The 25,508-nt window shown below is 37.5% G+C and overlaps 2 protein-coding genes across 15 annotated transcripts; one reads left to right on the top strand and one right to left on the bottom strand.

The window, feature by feature from the left end:
* Positions 1-1,956: 1,956 nt before the first annotated feature.
* LOC120075696 (uncharacterized) lies at positions 1,957-11,683 on the bottom strand. 13 transcript variants are annotated; one of them, XM_039029310.2, is made up of 9 exons: positions 11,364-11,683; positions 10,333-10,681; positions 9,621-9,654; positions 9,080-9,307; positions 3,132-3,221; positions 2,932-2,997; positions 2,763-2,854; positions 2,614-2,661; positions 1,957-2,526 (listed from the first exon to the last, which is right to left on the bottom strand). In XM_039029310.2, the coding sequence occupies exons 2-9, from the start codon at positions 10,653-10,655 to the stop codon at positions 2,409-2,411; spliced, it is 999 nt and encodes a 332-aa protein (XP_038885238.1). In that variant the 5' UTR covers positions 10,656-10,681; positions 11,364-11,683; the 3' UTR covers positions 1,957-2,408. The 13 variants fall into 13 exon arrangements, with proteins under 13 accessions (XP_038885238.1, XP_038885239.1, XP_090169433.1 ...); XM_039029311.2 differs by having other exon boundaries at positions 10,333-10,684; positions 11,364-11,616; XM_090313307.1 differs by having other exon boundaries at positions 11,280-11,384.
* An 8,217-nt stretch (positions 11,684-19,900) lies between these two features.
* On the top strand, positions 19,901-23,481 carry LOC120075076 (ubiquitin-ribosomal protein eS31 fusion protein-like). Of its 2 annotated transcripts, XR_016529409.1 has the most exons (3): positions 19,901-20,432; positions 23,036-23,153; positions 23,240-23,481. XR_016529409.1 is itself a non-coding variant. In XM_039028238.2 (2 exons), the coding sequence occupies exon 1, from the start codon at positions 19,962-19,964 to the stop codon at positions 20,430-20,432; it is 471 nt and encodes a 156-aa protein (XP_038884166.1). In that variant the 5' UTR covers positions 19,901-19,961; the 3' UTR covers positions 23,240-23,481. The 2 variants fall into 2 exon arrangements, 1 of the variants encoding a protein (XP_038884166.1); XM_039028238.2 differs by lacking the exon at positions 23,036-23,153.
* Positions 23,482-25,508: the final 2,027 nt, after the last annotated feature.

Here is a 25,508-nt window from a genome sequence, read left to right as displayed (position 1 = left end):
ATAAAAAAAATAAAAAAAGGTAGCATATTTCATCGAAGCTTTTCTATACTCATGATCTTGAAGCAAATGATGGCATCCCTGTACAACAAGTTTGTTCGACTGATAACCTAACATACTTATTTACAAAGGCATTGTCAACCGCAACTTTTGAATAAATTGGTGCACAACATTGGAATGCGGTGACTCAAACATCTTAAGTGATGTTTTCATGAGGGAAAGTAAATATATTGTATTCTTTTAGGAGTATGTATTATATGAAATATGTACTCTTTCCTTCACTATAGTTTTTTTCCTATTAGGTTTTTCCTAGTAAAGTTTTAACGAGACATATTTCATATATGTATATATGAGCATCTAAGGAGGAGCATTATAAATATAATAAAAATACATGTCCAATGCTTAGTATTCTAAAAGCCATGTGTCATTTTTCATGTTATCCATGTGCCTTGTAATAATTCATGTTTGGTGTCCATGTAAGTCCACATTCTACTTACCACTTTGCCTATAAATAGCGGCATTTGAGAGATCTTAAAATTATGCACATTGGTGAGAATAAAAAGAAAATTTCATATATTTCCTATTTCAATAAAATCATATTTTTTATTTCTATTATTCCTATTTCCATAAAATTATAATTTTAGTTATTTATAAGTTTAGTTATATTTTATTATTTTATTTATTTATTATTATATTTATATATACATTATCTTTTTTTCCATATCCGTTGTGTTCCATTAGGGGTGTTTATGGGTTGGGTTGAAAGACTTTTTAGACTCAACCAATTGTTCGGGTTGTAAATTTCTTCAACCCAAATAACCCTTATTAAAAAATGAACCCAACCCAACCCAAATTACTACTTGGGTTGAGTTGGTTCGGGTTAATCGAGTCATTTATTTAAAATTTTGTTCTAAAAAAAAAGCAAAACGTAAATATGTAAAAAATTAAATTATTTTCATATATTGAATTAAGATTAACTACTCAATTTCAATTTATATAATAAAAAGTTTCTTTATAAAGTGTAAAGAAACTACTTTTAAGAGTTGTTGAAGAATAAATTATTAAAAAAATATTGAATATATGTATAAATAATTGTGTTATAAATAACAAAAAATATATAATTTTTTAAAGTTAATAATAAATTCGGCTTGGTTCGAGTTGGTTTGGGTTATATTAGGTGAACTCATGAACCAACCTAACCCATAAAATTTTTATTTATTTGAACCCAACCCAACCCAAATGAGTTGATAACCCAACCCAAACCGCACGGGTTGGGTTGGGTTGATCGATTTTTTCGGATCATCGAGTTTTTTGAACCCCTATGTTCCATTATCCTCCTCGATTTCACAACGGTTGACAAGTATTTGAAATAATTAAAGGCCAAATTAATAAATTATATAGAAAGAGAGGAAACAAAATAACATCTTTAAAATTAGTTGGGTTATTCAAAAATTTCCACATTTTCTTAAGATATATCAATTTTAAAAATCCATCTAGCATCATCTTCCTCGAGTATATTATGAAACGAACAATTTCAGTGACGTAAAATCCTAGATATTTAAACCAAGGATTGCCAACTTTCTAGAAGGTTTGTAACTTGATTATTAATTATTTTCACTAAGCATGTACAAAAGTCATCCCTTTTTAAGTTCAAGAAATGTAGGAATGAGAAAACAAAAGATAGTTCAGAAAGCTCTAGATTTCTTTTTATGAAGTAGGCTAACAAGGTTTTATTGAAATTATTGTCAGAATCCTAGTAAGTGTTATGTTAGGGTTACTACTGTTAATGTTTATGTTATGTGAAGGACCAAAAGTGAAGATTAGTAAAAACTCAAGCTAGAAACTGTGACATTTTAAAATTATCGGACTAAATAAAAACTAAATTCGAAACTTAAAAATAAAAGCATCGAAAGTTAGAGACCGAATAGAAATTATTCTGATAAAGACCGAAGTGGTATCTTTCCAAAAAGAATAATTAAGGATATTTTTGCATTGTAGTAAAACGTCGGAAACAAGAAACAGGGAAGGTACATTTCATACCACAAATTAATGTTTCAAGTAAATTATATGGCCAATTGGGAGGGAAAAGAAGTTAGCAGAGTGACTCGGCCAAAACAAAAAAAAAAAAGAAATTAATTGGGAAGATGGAAGAATTTCATATATGAGTATTGACCATGGAAAAAGGCTTACAAAATCTGGTACTGGTACCCTCCACCTATTTGAGCTTTGTTAGAGTATGCGTCCATCCAACCGCCTGTCTTTTGCACTTCATCATCACGCTTAGATGCACAGTATGTTGTATATGTGTAATATTTACGTCCTCAATACTCAATATTTGAAGCAAACTTGATGGGGATCACTGGAAAACACAGCTTCATAACCACCGATTTCATGATAGTCTGCTTCGATTGTCAGCTCGACTCCTGAAACGACCGTGGGAACAATTTTGGCAATAGAGACTGTTTCATTTTGATCACTAAGGCGAAGACCCCAAAACAAGGTACATTCATCAACCCAACCCCAGCATACCTGCAAAATGAATGCCCATAACCACTGAAAATTCAAAAAACAAGAATACAAAGGCATTGGAGTCAGAGCCAGAGATTTAAACTTTACCATAATGGCGCGGACGGGGGTGACAAGTCAAGAAATGGATAAGGCCACCTGCAATGAAGCAGGTTGAAATAAATTTTAACAATTTCATTCATATATGTTTGATGTAAAATCATTGCAGGAAATTGTATTAGGGCAGAGAAGAAACTTACGGCATTGAAACACAAGCATGGAGGATCCATTGAAAAATGACGAATATCCCTGTCCACAGTACAAAATATCCAATCCGAAAGAATGGATATCGCTGCAGTTCAAAGCAACTTTAGATCATTGCCCATATGGAATACCAAAAGAGAAGCCTATTGAAGCATCCAAACTTACCAAACCATTCAAAATTGTTTCACCAAGAAGACAAACAGCATTAACCGAGTGCATGGTAACAACAAACTGTGGCCAAATGGTGAATGCATCACAACATCAATCAAACACAAAACAAAATGCACCTCCCCCAATCTAAAATAAGCATTATAAATGACTTTATATTAGCTATAGAGAGGCAGGTCAGAAAATCAAATACTTACAAAACTTAGCCCACGACTTCGAGATAGAAGATATGGATAAAGAATGAACCAAAATACTATGTCTGTAAGTATTACAGCACCTGCAGATATCTAGGAAAAGAAAACGGAGCAAGAACCTTCAGAACACCCACTTTGTATTTTCGATATGTGAGAGAAATAGAACACTAATAATTTGATATCATGATAAAATATGTGTTGAAAATAGGGTTTTTACTCTAGGGGTATTTTTGTAATTGCCAACCCTAGGGTTCTCTACAAGTCTATTTATTCACCCTGTTCTCATGTATTCAGTGTATTAATTTATAATAATAAAAGAAAAGATCTGTACCGTGGTTTTTCTTCCTGGTCTAGGGTTTCCACGTAAATTTTGTGTTTTTTCTCTGTTATTATTTTCATCATGGTATTAGAGCAAAGGGACGAAATCCTAGCCATTATGGAAGAAAACCATCCACAATCGCCTTCCGCTGGTGGATCTTCAAGTTTTGATATGCAAACTGCTATTAGGGTTGCAGTTAAGGAGTGTTTTCAGGCTGCCCTACCAGACTTAATCTCCGCCGTCCGATTGCAGGCAACCAATTCTTCAGGAAACCATCCGGTTGCAACAGGATCGCAGTCGCCGATCAGGAACAGCCCAAGAACGTCGACGGACAGAGGCGTTTCCGACGTGCAGGCGACCGACGAACTTCCGATCGCTCCTCCTCGGCTATCTGAGTTTTCGGTCGCCGATTATGGGGTTTCTAACCCTCGAAAATCTCAGATCGGCGAACCATCTCAGATCGATGAAGCAGCGCCGCCTAGGGTTTCATCTTCTACCTCCTTCAAAAACATGACCGCGCCGCCGGTGTACACCCAAGGAGTCGCAACAGGCCCGATGAGTTATTCCGTCCGGCAAGGAGAGCAGAATCTCTCCGATTCTGTTCTCGGTTTGTTTGACCAGAGGGATGAGAGATTTTCTGACAACCATCTTGAGCAGCATAGCCGACCGAGACCTTCTCATCTACCAGCGATCTCTCAGCCGGCTACCAATGCCCCGCCGGCGACCATGGCGACTCAGTTTCCAGTCAATTGTAGTTCAGTTCATTACTCCGATGATGTGAGACATCGGTTGGTCTCTTTGCATCAGCAGATTTCAAATACAATGCTTGGCACAACTTCCCAACTGCCTACTGGTCCAGAGAATCCAGTAAACTCATTAGCTATTTTGCCCAATACAAATTACTTAACTGGTTCAATGGGCAATTCTGCAGGAGTTTTGGTTGGAAAAAAACTGAATGGGGAGAATTACTTCTCATGGTCCCAGTCAATTCGAATGGCTCTAGAAGGTAGGCACAAATTCGGATATCTAACAAGAGAAATTCCACAACCCATCCCAGGTGATCCTCAAGAAAGAATCTGGAAAGGGGAGGACTCTTTGCTACGGTCTGCTCTTATCAACAGGATAGAGCCCCAGATTGGCCGGCCTCTTCTATATGCAGCAACTGCAAGAGATATCTGGGAGGCAACCAGGGACTTGTACTCATAACAACAAAACGCATCCCAGTTGTACACTTTACATAAACAAGTCCATGAATGCAAGCAAGGAAACATGACTGTTACGTCCTACTTCAATAAGCTGTTAGTTTTTTGGCAAGAAATGGATTTGTGCCGGGAGATTATCTGGAACTGCGCACAGGATAGGGCACAGTATTTGAAACTTGAAAAGGCATATTGGGTTTATGTGTTTTTGGCCAGATTAAACCCAAAATATGATAGTGTTCGAAGTCGCTTATTGGGTCAACGACCTATTCCGTCTCTCCGAGAGGTGTGTTCCGAGATTCGTTGATGCATTAGCCTTTGTCTCAAAGGCGTCCAATTCCAACAGTGACAAAAAGCCCATGCCTGTCTTGTGAGCACTGAAGAAGTCGTGGCATACAAAGGACCAATGTTGGAAGTTGCACGGCAGGCCCCCGAGCAGTAAGAAACGACAGTCCCATGACAGATCAAACTCCAGACGTACTTCTGTAAGTGATCCAGTTACTGAAAATTCACAGCATCAGTCATTAGCCCATAGTAAGACCAATGTGAATGCAGTCGGAGTAAGTGCCATTGCTTAATCAGGTACATTCTCAGCTCTTGGTCTTGTTAGCATTAATGGCAAGAAACCTTGGATCGTGGATTCAGGGGCCACAGATCATCTCACTAGTTCTTCAGAATTATTTGTTACTTACTGTCCGAGTGCGAGGAATGAACGTATCAGAATTGTAGATGGGTCTTTTGCCCCAATTGCAGGAAAAGGGAATACTTTTCCTCTTGATGGTTTTATTTTACGTGATACTCTTAATGTGCCACAAATATCATATAATCTTTTATCGGTCAGTAAAATTACAAGAGATCTGAATTGTAAAGCTATTTTCTCACCAGACTCTGTTGTGTTTCAGGATCAGAAGTCGGGGATGACGATTGGCACTGCCCGGCATGATAGGGGGCTCTACTTTCTTTCTGACGAGACTTCTTCTAGGGAGGATCACACCGCTGGTTTTATGTCTTTAAAGTTTTCTACTTCTGAAAATGACTTTATGTTATGGCATTATCATTTAGGCCATTCGAACTTTCAGTATATGAAATATTTATTTCTACATTTGTTTCACAATATTGATATAGCATCTTTAACTTGTGATGTCTGCATTTGTGCCAAACAAAGTCGTATTTCGTTTCGTTCTCAACCATATAAGCCATCTAGTCCCTTCTCCCTTATTCATAGTGATGTCTGGGGACCATCACCAACCACTACCTCTACTGGTAAACGTTGGTTCGTCACCTTCATAGACGACCATACACGTCTTACTTGGGTGTTCTTATTAGCCGATAAGTCAGAGGTGTCATCTACCTTTAAACAATTTTATACTATGATTAAAACCCAGTTCCATGCCAAAATTGGGATTTTAAGGAGTGATGATGGACGAGAGTTCTTTAATACCTCTATTCATGACTTTCTTGTGTCTAAAGGAATTGTTCATCAAAGCTCGTGTGCTTATACTCCTCAACAAAATGGAGTAGCCGAGTGTAAAAATCGCCATCTGGTGGAAGTTGCCCGATCTTTAATGTTGTCTGCTACTCTTCCGTCCTACCTATGGGGAGATGCCATTCTTACAGCAGCTCACCTCATCAACTGTATGCCGTCTCGTGTCCTCGACTTTCATAATCCCTTAGACCTTTTCAAAGAATCCTTTCCAACTACTCGTCTGATTTCCGATGTACCCCTCCGTGTCTTCGGCTGTGTCGCTTTTGTCCACTCTCATGGCCCAAATCGCACAAAATTTCACCCTCGTGCTCAAAAATGTGTCTTTGTTGGGTATCCCCTTCATCAATGTGGATATAAATGCTATCATCCGTCCTCTAGAAAATATTTTGTCTCCATGGATATTACCTTTGTTGAAGACCAACCTTTCTTTCCCGTTAGTCATCTTCAGGGGGAGAGTCCAAGTGAAGAGCCTAACTGGTCCACCTATGCTATTCCCTTAGGGGATTCCACTCTGATCCCTTCCACTAGTTCTGAAAGAGCCTGCCCGGTTCTCCCTACCAACCAGCTTCCTTGGGTAATCTACTATAGGAAGAATCGTCGATAGGAAGAATTGCCATCTGTTAATCCGTCGGCTCCGGTCCAGGAGTCAGAACCAGCATCTGGTTCAGGTACGTGTATTCCTAAAACTAATAAAGTAGATTTATGTATGGAGACTAACAAATGCAGGGACGAAAAAGATGAAGGAGGTCGAAATGGCCATACCGAATATGTGACTGATGAAGAAACAGCTGAAAGAGAGAATAATAAAGGGAAAAGCTCTGTTGTTGACAAAGAAATGGAAGATAAAAGTCCTGTTGTTGACAAAGGAGTGGAAGATATTACTAAAAATCTCGAGTTACAGGTGACCAGTCATGTTGAGAAACCGAGAGAAGTGGAAAATCATGATGCCTCTCTTGACCTTCCGATAGCACTAAGGAAAGATACTCGCTCATGTACAAAGTATTCTATGCACAACTACTTGACGTATAATAACTTGTCTTCCGAGTTTAAAGCATTTACCACTAGCTTGGACACCATAATAATTCCAAGCAATATCCGTGAAGCCATGGAGAACTCTGAATGGAAATCGGTTGTTATGGAAGAAATGAGGGCGCTTGAGAAAAATGGCACATGGGAACATGTGCCTTTACCAGAAGGACACAAGACAGTTGGTTGCAAATGGGTTTTCACTATAAAATACAAATCAGATGAGACGATTGATCGGTATAAGGCCAGACTTGTTGCTAAAGGTTTTACCCAGACTTACGGAGTTGATTATTCTGAAACATTCTCTCCTGTAGCTAAACTCAATACTATTCGTGTGTTGTTGTCAATTGCTGTTAACAAAGATTGGCCACTGTATCAATTGGACGTTAAAAATGCGTTCCTTAATGGTGAACTTGAAGAAGAGGTCTATATGAACCCGCCTCCTGGATTTGAAAGTCAGTTCAAGCACAAGGTTTGCAGACTAAAGAAATCCTTATATGGACTGAAACAATCCCCAAGGGCTTGGTTCGATAGGTTTACTACGTTTGTTAAAGCACAAGGTTACAACCAAGGGCACTCAGATCATACACTATTTACGAAACGATCTGATTCCGGGAAGGTTGTTGTTCTCATAGTATATGTTGATGATATTGTTTTGTCCGGTGATGATGAGAGTGAAATTATGAGGCTTAAAATGAGAATGGCCAAAGAATTTGAAATTAAAGACCTTGGTAAGCTGAGATACTTCCTGAGAATGGAGGTAGCTCGATCAAGAGAAGGTATTTCAGTATCGCAAAGAAAATATACACTTGATTTACTCAAAGAAACAGGCATGACTGGCTGTAAACCTATTGACACACCTGTGGAGTATAATGCAAAACTTGGTGTTACAAACAACGGGGTTCCTGTGAGCAAGGAAAGGTACCAGAGGTTGGTTGGAAAGCTGATCTACCTATCCCATACCAGACCAGACATTTCATATGCAATAAGCGTCGTAAGCCAGTTTATGCAAGCTCCGTATGAGGAACATATGAATGCAGTTGAGCATATCCTTCGATACTTGAAGGGAAACCCCGTTAAGGGCTTAATGTTTAAAAAATCTGGGAAAAGAACGATTGAAGCCTATATAGATTCTGATTGGGCAGGCTCTGTTATTGATAGAAAGTCAACTTTTGGATATTGTACCTTTGTCTGGGTTAACCTTGTCACTTGGCGAAGTAAGAAATAGGGAGTAGTGGCGAGGAGTAGTGCTGAAGCTGAGTACAGGGCAATGAATTTGGGAATATGTGAAGAAATCTGGTTAAATAAGGTGTTGACTGATCTTTACCAAGACAAGGAGCTTCCAATGAAGTTGTTTTGTGATAATAAAGCTGCAATAAACATTGCGAACAACCCAGTTCAGCATGACAGAACCAAACATGTAGAGATCGACCGACACTTCATTAAAGAAAGACTGGATAATGGGAGCATTTGTATTCCCTATATTCCGTCTAATCAACAAGTGGCAGATGTTCTCACCAAGGGGCTGCTTAGACCAAATTTTGACTATTGTTTCAGAAGTTGGGTCTTATCGACATTTATGCACCAACTTGAGGGGAGTGTTGGAAATAGGGTTTTTACTCTAGGGGTATTTTTGTAATTGCTTCTAACCCTAGGGTTCTCTACAAGTCTATTTATTCACCCTGTTCTCATGTATTCAGTGTATTAGTTTATAATAATAAAAGAAAAGATCTGTACCGTGGTTTTTCTCCCTGGTCTAGGGTTTCCACATAAATTTTGTGTTTTTTCTCTGTTATTATTTTTATCAATATGTACTAGGAAGATTAAATTAACAGCATGTAAGAGCGTTCCCCAACATAAGCATATCCATACATTTCAATATAAAACCATTCCTGCTAAGTTTTAGGAGGAAAATAATCACCTGAAAAATAATTTGAAATGCATATCCCCCCACACCAGCAGCTTTGCGAGTATGAAAATATTCATGGGAGTTCAAACTCTTGGCCGTATTAGCCACGTCAGGGCTCTCCACACCAAGAGTCGGTGGCACATAACTGCCTCGCTCTGCATCTAAATTTGTATGCTCGGTTGAGCTGCCACTGTCATTACATTTTCTGCAACAACCATAAATGGAGAATGAAGTTGCAAGCTGCAAGATGACAATATTTAAGCTTAGTCAATAACTTACGAATAGAGGAAAACTAAAACCATGAAGTTTTAATAATTCATTTAATGTTAGGTAAGTTTGGTTGCATTCCTGGTTATCCTAATTCTCAACAGCCAAAAAGACTTTTATATATAATTAGATGGTGCTACATATATCAAATGTTGGATCACTATTTTCCGCCAAATCTCAGGACCAAAATTCATGGATACACCATCCTACTTTGTGTCTACCAAATGTGAGTGAAGTATAACCAGATCTGCTAGCAGACATGTAGCTTTGAAGTTATAAAGCATACCCCAAAGTAGAGTGTGACCAATGTGAATGTCCACCTGCACAAAATAAATATGTTAGTCTGCATTTTAACGCTATTTCCTATATTGCCAAAGAAGTTTTAATTTGTACATTCAAGCTGATTGATTATTGGAAACATATGACCTGAGACGGTAGGTTGATAATGCATAATAAACTACATAACTTCGCAAAGTCTCTCTGGCAACAAACAAGACATACCTCAGAAGGATACCATCTAAACAAAGGATTGCAAATTTTCCTAAATATATGAATGTTAGATGAGAAAGTGTCTATAATTAATAAGTCTGCGGCATTTCGGCCCCCAGGCAAGAGTGAAATAAAGGCTACATAACCTGATCAGGAAATATTTATAATTCTCAATAGTAGATCTCTAAGAGAATATGAAAATTATCCTATGCAATTATGCAAGCACTGGCCATAGAATGGGCTAGAATGATCGGACTACTATTTGAACAGTCTCTGAGTGGGTCACTTATCTAACTCCCCACAATATAAATATTTCTAGTTTTGAACCAAAAAATGGACCATCAGAACTATAACCATTACCAAGCTTGACAAGCATGGGAATAGTGAGAAGAACAAGATTGTTTCACAGCGTCCCAATTGAGTTAAGAAGCACTGTCCTCACTTGAACATACAATACAAAATACTCAGTTTAAAATGATACAAGAATAGGAGATGTATAAATGACTTACTGAGTGTAAAATAAAAATATCCCCCCTCCAGAAACAACAGCTTCACTTAATATCAATCCAAAAAGCACAGCAAAAGCAAGCATTCTGTAAGCTAGCAGCCAAACTGGATGTATTCCTTTAAGACACGTCCGCCAGAGTTCATCCTCGTACAATGACCCAACTGAATCTTGTGAATCTTCTCTTGATCCAGATTTGCGTCTTTTGAAACCTTCATATTTCCATATTAACAGTGCTGCCACAACCATAACGATTGATAGAAACAAAGCACACAGAAGGAACCTCCAGTTCAACCAATAACTCAAAGTATTAGTATCAGTAGTCATGACGGGCTTCCAAGAGTCTGATAATCCTGCTAAGAAACTCATGATGAGTTAATTGTACAAGATTACAAAAAAATCGATTGAATGATTGTAGCTGTCTGCCAAAAGATAGTCTAAATTTGAACTAAGCAGTTAAATGAATGGTCTAGGTCTAGACCGACCACCCCCAACCACCCCCCCCCCCCCCCCCCCAAAAAAAAAAAAGAATGTTTTAGAGCATGAAAAGAAGAAAAGGATGGATCCCAATGACCAAGCGTGGGAGAACAATCAGAGTCAAAGGAGAAGGAACAAGAAGTCCAGTCATCGACAAAGGAAAACAATGTCAGAAACAAAGCCAGAGCGGCAACGTTACTAGTCAGGATAACTAGAGAAGTTTACTGAAAAAATTGAGTTTTTTTTCAGCATTACATTGAGAAAAAGGAAAAAATAGAACGAAGTGAAACAATGGGCAGAAAAGAACAAATAAGAAGAGGAGGAGGGACTTGAAATTCAATAAACAGCACACCAAGAAGTATGGCAAAAACCCAATGTGTAAAACTCGTTTATTCAACAAGAAGCATCACAATCATAAAAAAGAAGTCGAGAGAAATAGGCAAAAGGGGGGGAAGGAATTCTCAGATTCCTTACTTTAGATTGGTCCAATGGAATGGAAACGGAGGTGATCAATATTAGAAAAGAAGAAAGGGAAGAAGAGGAGAATAGTATAGGTACCAATTAAAAATGGAAGGCGTGGGCCTTAGAGTGGGCAAATGAAACGGAACTACGGAAGGAAACAAAGAGTTCAAAAAAAGGGAAATTCTTTGCTTCCTCCGACCATTTGAGAGAAAAGAGAGTTAATAGTTACGGAGAGAAACTGTGTTGCTGCAACTGCACCAATCACCCTTCCTTCCTTCTCTTACCGCGGGATCGTGGGAGGATTCCTGCGGAAGGAGGAGACCTGCAGGATCAATCTATTTTTCAATTCAATTGGAATGGATTGGCTTAACTTGGTATTTCCACCCAAATTTTCTTCTGCCCAATCTAGACGCCACGTGTACCCACTGTTCCCAAAATTCAACTCTTATTAGAAAGTAAGGACAGATTATTGCTTGCATAAGTCATAATTGGAAGCTTCATGTGTTTTTCATTTTTATTTTTCCTCAAATATTTTTTTTTTTTAATATTACATTATAAATATGCATATTAGAAAATAAGAACTCATCCTAAAGGTGCTAAAGAAAACTGATCCTAAAAGTAGGATTTCTGAACTACCGCTATAGTCTGACCTTCAAGTCTCTATTTGAATAGAATTAGGCGTTGAACTTTTGTAAAAATATAAACCAAAAGAAAAAGTAGTTACTAATTAAATAGATATCTGAAAGGTAAAAAAAAAAAAAAAGCTGACTTTATTTCTATAAATAATAATAATAATAAATAAATAAATATCTAAAAGAGGAAATTGAAGTAAAAATGAGTTAGCAGGCGTGTGTCGGTGTGTGTGAATTGGGGTTGGTTTTTCGGAACAAATTTGAAGATACAAAAATATAAGGAAAAACAGTATACAACGCAACACAAACTTAAGAGTGTCCATGTGATAGAAATTTAGTCAAACCGTGGACAACCAAGCACTCTCATGGGCACGTGTAGAATCTGTACATGATGTGAATTCCCCCCATGTTTCTGAACTTACAAAGGGGCAAAGAAAAAAAAAACCTTATAGCCCGAAACTTTCTTTTATAACTTGTAAGCAACCCTTCAGTCTGCACCATGGAAAATTTCATAATTAATTGTTGGTTTTGATTATATTAAAATTTAGTACCTTTTTTTAATTTTTAAATGCATATACAAAAGGGCCATGATTTTTATTATATTACGATTAAGTACACTTCTACTATCAATTAATTTATGTAGAAGATCTAAAGAAAACCCTATATTTCATAAATTTCTTACTTTTTTTTAAATGACTTTTAGGGTTAATTTTGAACAATTATACTGTTTTTTATTTATTTATATCTGATTTTTATATATTTTTTCCTATTTTTGAAACTACTTTAATGATAGGTAGAGAAAATGTATTTAATATAAATTTTCTTATTTATCAATTGAGGAGAGAAAATAAATTTATTGTAATTCTTTTTCATTTTTCAAATCGGGAAAAAATGCATTTAATATATTTTTTTCTCATTTATCAATTGAAAAGAGAAGATACATTTATTGTAATTCTTTTTCATTTTTCAATTTGGGAAAAATGCATTTAATAAAATTTTAATTTTTTTTATTTACATTGGTTTTTAGGAATCAATATAAATCTTCATAAATTTTATCTACACCACAGTATATAAATTATAGTACGTGAAGTCTAAATTTAAAAAAAAAAAAAAAAAAAAACACTTTCGTTTATATCAAATAAATAAATATATATGTAACAACTCGACCTTTTGAGTACTCTGATAAGGGTCGTTACTCATAATTACACACTTACATTCAAAACATTTAGACCATTGAGGAAAATAAATTTTCATTAAAATAATAAAAACAGTTTTCCAAAGTAAATAACAAATATGAAAAACCTTTGTTCGGAGTCCCTAAAATAATGAAGAAAAGATAACTTAAACAAATAAGATTTTGACCAACATCGAGTTTCAAATCAAAACTTTTAAATAGCTTGAAAACGTAAACGGAATGGAAGCGATTTACATGTCCCATATGGCACGATCACAAGTCTCTCTTGTCACCCGTCAGTCCGTTTCTATCATTACCTAAAAAACATAAATTAAGAAATGTTGAGTATAAAATACTCAGTAAGTGATCCCATTATCGGGATCAAGCTATGCATCCACGAGCAAAGAAAAAATAGTTCGTGGATCATACAGCTACATCGATTTTTTATGATGAAAGGAAAACCAAAAGACGTACTATCTTGCCTTGATATGCATGTCTAGTGTCACAATCGCTCTTTCGGAAGCTTCTCTTAGCGATTGTGCGGCACTTGTTCCCGCTCACGAACAAGTCAGCCAACTCGATTACGGACTGCCGATGGCACACCGAGTGCCTCTTGCAACCTCCACCCCCGTTTTAGGGAAAACGGTTTTAGAAAACGGGTTTAGAGAAAAGGTTTTCGTAAGAAGATTTGTGAGTGTGAATAAAGAAAGAAAGATTGTAGTAGACTAGAAAGCAATAAGCAACAACAACGGCTTTATAGAGTACTACTCCGGGTATGAGGAAATGATGGTTAGTCTTATCCCCATATAGTGCATTCTGAACAAAAAGCCAACTGGCGCCCTTGCATATGCAAAAGGGCGAGTGGTCACTTACAATGAAAATGTAAAGAAAGCAAGCTAACTAAACTAATACAATACAGGACATGAAAATATGCTAGAAGGGGGTTGGATTGGGCATGCGGCCATGGGCAACAGGCCCTGGACAAGCATGACCGTTACATTCTCCCCCACTTAATTGGTTGACGTCCCCGTCAACCGACCTTGTTCAAAACCTGCGATGGCCGGAGCTGCATTCTTCAAGTCTTCGGCCCGCTCCCAACTGATCTCTTCGTCGGGGAGATCCTTCCATTTCACTAAGAACTCTGTCAGTTCTCGTCTGGGTCTTCCACTACGGCGCGTACGTTTACCCAAGATTTGTGCAACTTCTTTCTCAGCAAAACTCTTCATCGTGACTGATGGGCGCCTTAGCATGTTCCGCTGTCCATCCTCGGGTTCGGGATGATAGGGCTTCAGGAGGTTCACACCGATGACAGAATGAATCTTCATCCATGAGGGTAACTGAACCCTATATGAGGTTCTCCCGACCTTCTCAATTACCTCCACTGGACCCTCATATTTCCTTACTAGCCGTTGGTCTCTCTGGCCTCGGAACTGAAACTGTCCCGGTCGTAGCTTGATCAGAACCTTGTCCCCAGCTTGAAACTCAAGGGCCCTCTGCTTCTTACCAGCCCATTTCTTCACTCTCCTTGATGCTCTTTCTATGTAGGCGCGAGCCATCTCAGGGGTTTTGCTCCACTCTTTAGTGAAGTTATGTGTCTGAGGACTTTTGCCTGCATAAGAGTGGTCCACCAAGTGTGGCCTGAGTGGCTGTCTGTCGCACACTTCGAGGGCCGCCTTTCCGATCGCGGAACTCTGCTGGATATTGAAGCTAAGCTGAGCCATACCTAACAACTTGTCTGACTGTTTCCGACGCCCAGCCAATTCGGGCGGGGCCATCTGATATGCCTTCCTGGCAGGCGGCTTTGCCCCTGACAACAACTCAACCTCATGGTCAATCCCCCTTCGTGGGGGTAGGGACTTGGGCAAGCTTTTCGGCCTGACGTCCCGATACTCTTCCAAGACAAATAGATCGTCTTGGGGGATCTCCTCTTCAGTGGACTCAACCGATTCTACTGGGATGGTCATGAACGTGGGTTCGTTGTGGGCCGGGCCCCTCTTCAATTGGAGGGCTGAGATCATTCTCACTCCATTTGGCCGCTTGATACTGGCTTGGACTACGGTCGGTGTAGATCCGGTAATGACTAAGCATTTGGCGAGGGGCACTGGTATGACTTTATGTTCAAGTAGGAATTCCATCCCCAGTACCACATCGAAATCATCCATCTTGACAATCACGAAGTCGACGAGGCCCTTCCAGTCTCCTAACTTTACCGGAGTTCTCTTCGCTATCCCCGAAATCGGTAGGGCTGCGGAATTCACAGCTTTCATCTTTCCTGCATCTCTTTCCCAATTCAAGTTCAGGCGGCGAGCTTCCGTTTCTGCCATGAAGTTATGGGTAGCCCCAGAGTCAACCATAGTGGTTTTGGCCGATCTTTGGTTGACCCAAGCGTCCACATACATGAGACCTTTCTCTAGTGGCTCTGTCGCCTTTCCCATATTCTTCTGGAGTGCAGACAGGAATTTCAATGCCCCCATCCTGGGATTCTCACTTTCTGCCGCTGGCTCGGTTACCGTCTCCTCTAGTTTGGCCTCGTCTCCGGAGGTAGAGGTTAATGTGGCTTGGAAAGCATTGAACGCAGTTTGATTTGGACATTCACGCGCCCTGTGTGGCCCTCTACATATGAAACAAGACAGGGGGCGATTGTGATTGTTATGCTGTTGTGGCGACCCCCGCCAGTTGTTTCCTGATCTCGGTTGGGATGATTTACGGTCCCCCCCTGTGTTCTTGTCTCCTCCCCCAGGCCTGGGAGGACTGGAACGGCTGTTTCTGTTTTCCTCATTTGAGGAAGTTGATTGCTTCCTCACATCTTGTGAGTCAGTGCTAAGGTCGTATAGTCGTTCAGCTGCCGCATAGGCAGAGGGGAGATTCTGTACTCTCTGTTCGTATAGTTTTGCTTTCGCCCACGGTTTCAGCCCCTCCACAAAGCAAAAGACCTTGTCTTTTTCGAACATATCTCGTATGTCCAACATGAGTCCTGCAAACTGTTTTACGTAGTCCCTAATGTTACTTGTTTGCTTTAGCTCTCTGAGTTTTCGTCGAGCCAAGATCTCAACATTTTCAGGGAAGAACTGCGAACGAAGTTCTTGTTTCAATCTATCCCAAGTATCAATAGTGCAACGTCCTTCCTGTATGTCTGTAAATCGTGATCTCCACCACAGTTTTGCATCTTCAATTAGATGCATCGTTGCTATTGTGACTTTCGACTCTTCAGTCACTGTGTTCGTCGCCTTGAAGTATTGCTCAAGGTCGAAGATAAAATTTTCCAGGGCTTTCGCTTCTCGCACCCCACAGAAGGGTTTCGGTTCTGGGATTTTTATTCGGCTTACTGCCACTGCGCCCCCAGGTGGGGCTTGGTTCCCTACCGCTCGGATGGTGAGATTCACCCTCGCACTCACATCCGCTATCTCGGCTCTGACGACATCCAGGGCCGATCGAAAGTCTTCAGATAGGTCGGTTACCATCTGAAGTATTGCTTTTTGGGAGCTGTCCAGCTCTTCGACACGCTCCTCTATGTGGGCAACAGAACCCGAGGAGCTATCGCCTCGTTCAAAGTTGCCGGACCGTACTGTTTTGGTCTCGAGGGTCTCTACCCTCATCATCAATTCTCTGACGGGTAATCCGTCTAGGCGGCCTACCACCGCATCAATTCCATCGGCTTTCTCGGCAACTTCTTGTAGCCGAGTCTCAAGGAAACGAACATTATCTGGGACCTCTCTCAGGTAGAGCATTTGTTCTTCCATCTCTACCAATCTGTCCACATGGGACTTGTTCAGGTTCTTCGTCGCCGACATGATCACTGATCTTCCCTCTATAAGCCAACTTGGCTCTGATACCAACTGTCACAATCGCTCTTTCGGAAGCTTCTCTTAGCGATTGTGCGGCACTTGTTCCCGCTCACGAACAAGTCAGCCAACTCGATTACGGACTGCCGATGGCACACCGAGTGCCTCTTGCAACCTCCACCCCCGTTTTAGGGAAAACGGTTTTAGAAAACGGGTTTAGAGAAAAGGTTTTCGTAAGAAGATTTATGAGTGTGAATAAAGAAAGAAAGATTGTAGTAGACTAGAAAGCAATAAGCAACAACAACGGCTTTATAGAGTACTACTCCGGGTATGAGGAAATGATGGTTAGTCTTATCCCCATATAGTGCATTCTGAACAAAAAGCCAACTGGCGCCCTTGCATATGCAAAAGGGCGAGTGGTCACTTACAATGAAAATGTAAAGAAAGCAAGCTAACTAAACTAATACAATACAGGACATGAAAATATGCTAGAAGGGGGTTGGATTGGGCATGCGGCCATGGGCAACAGGCCCTGGACAAGCATGACCGTTACATCTAGCGGCCCGTAGGCACACCATCAAACATAAAAATAACATGAACGTGAACTCGTCAACTCATGCATGTCTAGCGGCCCGTAGGCACACCGTCAAACATGAAAATAACATGAACGTAAACCTGCCGGCTCACGCATGTCTAATGGCCCGTAAGCTCGCCGTCAAACATGAAAATAACATGAACGTAAACTTGTTGGTTCACGCATGTCTAGCGGCCCATAGGCACGCCATCAAACATGAAACATGAAAATAAAAGTAACATGAACGTAAACCTATCGGCTTATGCATGTCTAGCGGCCCGTAGGCACACCGTCAAACATGGAAAAATAACATGAACGTGAACCTTTCGACTCACGCATGTCTAGCGGCCCGTAGGCACACCGTCAAACATGAAACTAGACCCATAGGTCCTCTGAAATAAAACATGCGTCAAGGCGAGACAGTAAACCGCTTTATTGGTCTATTCATGCACCACATACATAATATCAGTACTGATTATAAATTCAAACATGGTCATAATACTTATAACTGTCATGCAAGAAGTAAAACATAATGACAAAATCATGCTTCAAGAGTCCATTAGTTAGCTTTATAATTCTAGACTAGGTCGTCTGGCACAGAGACACCGATAATAGTACCACTTACCTCAAAAAACGCAAAACAAAATTTCCTTAGAACTTATTTAGCACACTTGAATCAACCTAAAGTTGTGGTTTGGTTTAAGACAAATTCCAAAACTTGATTCAATTAGCCAATCTGATCAAGAATTAAATCCAAAATCAATAACTTAATTTTCCACTATTACTTTCAACCCAAAAGAATAATCATCCAACAACTTACCCAAAACTTACCGATCTTTACCAATTTTCTGCAAAACGAAAAATGGTCCCCAGCTTGATGGTCAATGCCTCAAAAATTCTAAATCTTGAATCTAAGTTTCACGCCAAAAAGAGGTTACTAATTTAACCCAAAATCAAATGGGTGAATTTCACCTCCCAAATAAGAAAATAAGTCTTACCAAGATTTTTCTTAAGATTTCGGCAAAGATCAGTGGCGGTAGATGGTGCGACGGCTCGTGGCTACCATAGATAGGCAACGGGTGCTGCTGTCGGACGACATAAATTGTTTAGGCTAGTGGCTGGTAGTGAGGGTCTTGCATGAGGAGGATTTGCAAGAGTGAGAGAGAAGGGGAATTTCTAGTCTTACAGATTTTATTCAGCGGTGATTATGAATAAACTAGAGCTTCAAACAATGATCCAACCGTTCAACACGAAACTCTGAACAGGATGACCAAATTTGAGCACGATCCAACGGTTCAAACTTTGGCAATTGACAATTTTGTAGAAGCTGTCGCTAAAAAACCGAAATGCTTTCTCCCCAATTTTTGACCTCTTTACACTCTCATTTAATTTCGAAAAAATCTCCATTATTTTTTTTTTCAAATTTGAAAAGATAAATAAAATATTTTATCACAATATCTCCAAAAATTTCATTAAATTTATAAATCAATTAACTTTTCAAATTATCTTAATTTAGACTTCAAAAACCAAAATTAAAGGTATAAGATCCATCAACTTAATACAAATTAAATTCTTCCAAATATTTAAATAATTCAAAACCAAAACCACGTGAAATTAATTGTCTCATTAATTTTTTTTTTTTTTTTTAAGTTGGCCCTAAAATCCAAAATCAAAGGAAAGTAAAATTCAAAATTTTCAAAATAATCAGTTCGAATATCTAATCAATTAAATTCAATTTAACCAATAAAAGTTTTTCAATTATTTCAATTTAACCCCAATTTTCCAAGTGAAATGGAAATTTAAACTCAATAATTTTAGATAATTAACTTATTTTTTTTTCTGAAATTCAGGATGTTACAAATTATACCACAATATATATCAATTTTGAAGCTAAAAAAGGAGTATATATATATCACACTATATATAAAAATACGAAAAAATAAAACTAAAAGTTAAATTGGGTCCGCCTTCACCGTTCATTTATTCCAAGTTTATCATCGACGTTCATTTGCTCATCTATCATTGTCATTCGTTCACCCTGAGTCTATCATCGTTATTCTTGCCATCCTATGCTCGCTTTATTTTTGAATCGTCTCACACCATATGTCTTTCGCCTGTAACTCAGGCGCCAGAAGGAGAAAAGAGATGGAGGAAGAAGAAATGGTCTTGAAGCATGAGGAAGAATACATGCATAAGGGAGAGAGAATATGAATGTGCATGGAAGAGAGTATATATATATAGATGAGGGTTAAATTATAAATAACCATGGATATTAGGGAAAATAAAAAATGAAATGTTGAACGCATTAATGTAATATGGTTTTTAAAGCATTTTAGTAGAAATCTCATCTATACATAAATGATTGGTGAAACGGGCTATGAGTGATGAATATCTTGGCCCAATAAACCTTTATTCCCGGAAAACCGGCCCAAAAAACCTAATCTCCACATATAAAAAAACTTTCGCAATCAGAATTAGCCCTAATCTGTCAATCTCCCATCGTCGCGTCGGTAAACCTGCGTCTGCGACAATATGCAGATCTTCGTGAAAACGCTTACCGGGAAAACCATAACTCTCGAGGTCGAGAGTTCTGATACAATCGATAATGTCAAGGCAAAGATTCAGGACAAGGAGGGAATACCGCCGGACCAGCAGCGTCTCATTTTCGCCGGTAAGCAGCTGGAGGATGGTCGAACACTTGCCGACTACAACATCCAGAAGGAGTCCACCCTCCATCTTGTCTTAAGGCTCCGTGGTGGTGCTAAGAAGCGCAAGAAGAAGACCTACACCAAGCCTAAGAAGATCAAGCACAAGAAGAAGAAGGTCAAGCTCTCCGTTCTTCAGTTTTACAAGGTCGACGATTCGGGAAAAGTTCAGAGGCTCAGGAAGGAGTGCCCTAACGCTGAATGCGGAGCCGGTACATTTATGGCCAATCATTTTGATCGTCATTACTGTGGCAAGTGTGGCTTGACTTACGTGTATCAGAAGCCCGGCGGCGATTAGGTCTTTTTTATGTCTACATTTTCATAGAGTTCTTTTTTTGGGATAATACTAGGATTTTTCAAACGATTAAATGGGTCCATTTACATTAACCATGTTACATTTGGAAACGATCAACGCTCAATTTTGGTTAATATTATTGAAGCATCTTTCATATACTGCTTGTTTGCTCGAGATGTTATGCAGTTTTATATTCACAAATGAGTGTGCTAATTACGGCATTGAAAAATCTTTAATTCTTTGGACCAGTACCCTGCTGCTTATGCTTTGGTCTATCCATAATGAGTTTGTCTCAGTCCTGGACCTCATGTTAGTTTAGGAGCTCTATTAGTGTACCTTAAAGCAAATATTATTAAGTTTTTCTGGAATAATTTCTCATGTATGTTCCATACTTCAAGATCATTCGACCCATTTGTTCCTTTTTAATATTATCATGGTAGCATCTCAACGTTAATGAAGAGTATTTTAACTTCAATTGAGTTTGATTGCAAGAAATTGCTTCTTTCTAGTATTTTTTTTTTCCATGTCACTGAATATACCGGGAATAAGATGTATTGCAGTTTTCTATTGGTGACTGGGACAATCAAGTTTGGGAATGTCCTACTCCAACATTGGGCGGTTATTGAAGTATCCAATAGTTGGTTTTTTCTAGGTTTGAGTTGTGATGTCATGTAGACTGATTTTAGTGGGTCAAAACTTTAACTATGCTTTTGAGCAATTGATGAGGCTAAATCCCGGCGCCGTTTATCCAATTAGATATTTCTCCTAGCAATTAGCTTTCGGTTTCAAACTTGCATCCATTTTTTTCTCTGGCCTTGAAATACACCAAGATTTTGGTGGTCACTCTAAGGGAAGTTTGCACCATTGAACCATATGTTGAATAAATGAAGCATCAACAATTGTCAAATGTCCAAGATCCATATCTCATAATGTATGATAGCTTTAGAGAATAAATGCTAATGACAATTTTTCATGAAATATTATTTGGTGCTTCCTTATATATGTGTAACAACTCAGTTCCAGATTAATTAGGGTTAATTATCTTAAACCGTTGGACTTTAATTTTCCTTTTTTTTTTTTTGGATTTTGAAGTCATTTTGAACCAATTGAGGAGGTATTAATTTTATGTAGATTTAAATTAATTAAATATTTGGAAGGATATAATTTATCTCAACTATTGATTTTATGTTCCCTTTAATTTTGATTTATGGAGCCAAAATTAAGATAATTAGAGAATTTAATTGATTTAAGTTTATATTTGATAAGAGATTTTGGGTTTTGGAGTTAATTTGTTAAAAGATTCAGGATTTTGAATATTTGGAATTTAAAGAAGGTTAAGAGGGAAAAGGAGAAGGATATATATATAGGTTTAAAGAAAAAAAATTAAAAAAATATATATATTTTTCCCCTTCTCCACATTTGCAGCCGTGAGACCTCCCCTTTTCTCGTTCACATGTGCAAGGGAGCAGCTGTAGACCTCTACTTTGTGCAAAAGACCTTCACTGCCGTTCAACTTCCTTCATTGTCATTGTCGTTCAGTTGCTTCATGTTAGCAGTCGTCGACACCGTTCACGTCAGATTTGAGTCGCGTTCGCCTTGGATCTGACAAGTGTCAGTTGGGTTTGGTCGCGGTGAGGTGTCCGTCGCACATCATTGTTGTCCTCTGGTCATCATCGAGCGCTGCCGTCGCCATCTCTCGTTGAATTTTGGTCCGATTTGGGTAAGTGCTCTAATTTTGCGACTTTGAGTTGTTTTGGGGTAGTTTGTGGCAAACCATCAAGGAGTTCTGTAGGTGAAAGTGTACCGCCCAACACCTTCAAAGATTGTTTTTGGTGGATTTTGGTGAGTTTCAAAGCTTTGTTCCTTTTGGATTAAGATTAATCGTTGAAGGTTTAATTACTAATTTATGGTCGTGACCAATGTTCAGGCTGGATTATTTGGTCAAAGTTTGAAGTGGTTTTGGATCAAATCATGTGTTGGATAAGTAACATGGTGTTTGGCCTTAAGTTAAATGGGTGTTTGGGATTTGGTCGAAAGTTAGAATTAAATTTGGTTATAAATTTTAAGGCTTGATTGAAGATTTTATTAGGAAAAGAGGAGATAAGCTTGCTTGAACATATCTGGACTTGAGTTTAAGGTTTGTCTTACTACTGGTTTATCTTCGAACTAGACGTTCTAACCAAAATGATGATGATAAGACTGTGCATTTATATAGAATGTTATGGAATGATACGGTACGCTTCGATTATGTAATACTGTGGGCGTTCTGGTAGTTTTGAATATGATGACTACATTAATGTGACTGTGATTTTATTAAGAGGTTTATGAGTTGACTGATGCAAGCTAGAATAGATGTTAACGGTTAGCTTTCTTATCGGGTGGTGTACAACTGATTTGCGTTTCTTCCGGATCAAGTTTACGACTTATTTGTGTTCCTTCGGGATCATGTTTACCACTTATTTGTGTTACTTTGGATTCACACCTATGAATTATTTGTGTTCCTTTAGGTTCGCACCTATGACTGATTTGTGTTCCTTCGGGATCACACCTATGACTAAATTGTGTTCCTTTGAGATTACATCTATGACTGAATTGTGTTCCTTCAGGTTCATGCCTCTGAGTGATTTGTGTTCCTTTGGGTTCACACTTATTACTGGTTTGCGTTCCTTTGGGATCACCACGACTGTTATGCTATATGATGTATACCGATGCCTGGATAGGAAGGTTAACATGTTCACTTAGAGAGCCCAGTAGTTGGTCACTTATTGAGTTTTTTTTATACTCATCATTTCTTGTGATATGTTTTTCAGGTAAAGGCAAGGACACACCAGTGACTGACAAAAAGAATTCGTGATCGTGTCTAGGGGACTAGACCAATGCTTCTGCACATATTATCTTTTATGGTTTAAGAGTCAGTTTTAATATATTTAAACTGTAAAACTATTCGGTGATTGCACCTGAGAACGTAAAAGAATTGATTGTTTTAAAGTTGTCTTTATGGTTTTCTAGGGTACCTGAACAAGAATTTTTAAAGGGACTTATGTTTTGTTTAGATTTCCTTTTTTTTTTTTTGCTTAAAATGTTGGATTTTGGTTGGATGTGTTAAAAGTGGTTTTGTTTTGAATTTACACATGCATGTCGTAACGACCTAAATGTAGTCCTAGAAAGTCGAGTCGTTACAATAATTTTACTTGTGTTGTGCGGTTGTGTCTATTTTATCCATAACTTTTAAAACTGTGATTAGATTTCTTAGGCTTCAATTAGTAACCATTTGATTATTTGTTTTTTGTTTTTGTTTTTGAAAATTAGATCTATAGGTATTATTTCACCTCCAAATTTCTTTCTTATTATCTATTTTTCTACCGATGGTTTATTTTGAAAACTAAAAAAAAAGAAGTTTTTAAATTATTTTTGTTTTTGGAATTCAGATAGGAATCCAACTATTGTACTTAAGAAAATACAAATCATAGTAAGAAATATGAACAAAATATTTTTGATTTTCAAAAACACAAAACAAAAAACAACGGGGCCTTAAAAATTTAAACTTTTGAGGTATTCAGGCATATAACATTAATTACACTATCATTTGAAAAAATAACAAACAACAGGATTCTTTTGAATTATGACAAAATACCTCAATTACACGTTATGTGTTTTTGTTAATCCTAAAATACACTCAATATCTTGGATTACACTGCAATTAAATTTTGATCTTCCTACATTATAATCTACAAATCTCCTCTATTTATTTAAATCTTGAGATAATACCAATTTTTTTTTTCAAATATCACTTTATCTCAATTTTCTGTTTCTTTTCTCTCTTTTTTGTATTTTTTTTCCCAAATCTCATATTATTCTTATTGTTCCAATTCTTCCTTTCTTTTCCTTTCTTTTTTCTTTTTTCTTTTTTCTTTTTTTTTTCTTTTGTATTTCATTCAAATCTTTTATCCTTCATATGATTTCATTTTACTTTTTATTTTATACATTTATTTTGCTTCATCTTTTTTGATATCTCAAATTATTGAAAATCAATACAATAATACTCTCAATTCACTTTCTTTCTCAAAGTTATTGCCTAAATACTTCATGAAAACTTCCTTCATAGAGGAGTTGATTTTCTTGGAATGCAGTCATTATACATTTTCGTGCTCCAGATTATTCTTCGTCAATTCTTTTTTAAATACCAAAGAAAATCTTGATAGTGAGAAATATTTGTTCTTCTTAATCGATTTCTGCAAATTAGGATTGGAGTTGCTGTTATGATTTTTAAACGTATAGATAGTCTATCACTCTTTGAATTTATCATTCTAACTATGAAAAATTTAGATGAAGCAACAAACTTTCTAGATGAGCTTACCGATAGGACAAAGTGTGATGGAGGCTTGACGAGGCAAAATAGAGATGATGAATTCGAAATCACAAGATAAGAGGAAGAGAAATAATTAATGGATAATTATTTTTTTATTCTCAACAATCTTAGTCCCTTATTTTACAAAACTATCAACTCTTTGATAAGTAGTCATTATTTACTTCTTTTTTTATTCACCAATTTTTCATCAACAACATATTAAAATTATAATGTAATTAACTAATGAATAACGATTTTAAATAATCAATTATTTGTTTATTTCTTTTGTTAATCGTTTGTTATTTGCTTTTTCTCTTCCTTTTACAAGGTGTAATATAGTTTTAATAACATCCGTTAAGGATGAGAGAAGTTGGGTTGTATAGGATCATACCATTTTTACAAGGTGTAATAGTACTATTTGCTTCTTTCTTTTCTTTTTCTTTCTTTTAATTAGTATCAAAACCCTTTTTTTTTAAAAAAAAAAAAAAAAATTTACTCCTCCAATGTTTTATTTTCAAATATCACATTATCTAAATTTTTTATTTTTTCTATTTAATTTTGATTTTTTAAAATTATTTTTCTGCATTATCATAAAACTTGTCGAGGATTTGTTATATTTGACTGAGAATTTATTTTTATTATTTACAATTTTGAACTAAATATCATCCATCACCTTTTTTTTAAGTATTTATATAAAGTTGCAATTATAGATTAAAAATACACGGTATTTA

This window comes from Benincasa hispida, chromosome 4, assembly GCF_027475165.1.
Source record: "Benincasa hispida cultivar pf3 chromosome 4, pf3_genome.v1.1, whole genome shotgun sequence".
Taxonomy (NCBI): Eukaryota; Viridiplantae; Streptophyta; class Magnoliopsida; order Cucurbitales; family Cucurbitaceae; genus Benincasa; species Benincasa hispida.
Note: the sequence above shows the minus strand (reverse complement) of the source record. Positions and strands in the feature narration are given on the sequence as shown.

Bases quoted from the DNA above. Each gene is read 5' to 3' on its own strand.
- LOC120075696 (XM_090313306.1), bottom strand. From the start codon at position 10,697: ATGAGTTTCTTAGCAGGATTATCAGACTCTTGGAAGCCCGTCATGACT. The intron at 3,222-9,079 runs GTGATTATTTTC...TTCTTTTCCTAG, and splicing joins CATTTCAAATTATTTTTCAG to ATATCTGCAGGTGCTGTAAT. The intron at 2,855-2,931 runs GTAAGTTTGGAT...TTTGAACTGCAG, and splicing joins AAACAATTTTGAATGGTTTG to CGATATCCATTCTTTCGGAT.
- LOC120075076 (XM_039028238.2), top strand. From the start codon at position 19,962: ATGCAGATCTTCGTGAAAACGCTTACCGGGAAAACCATAACTCTCGAG.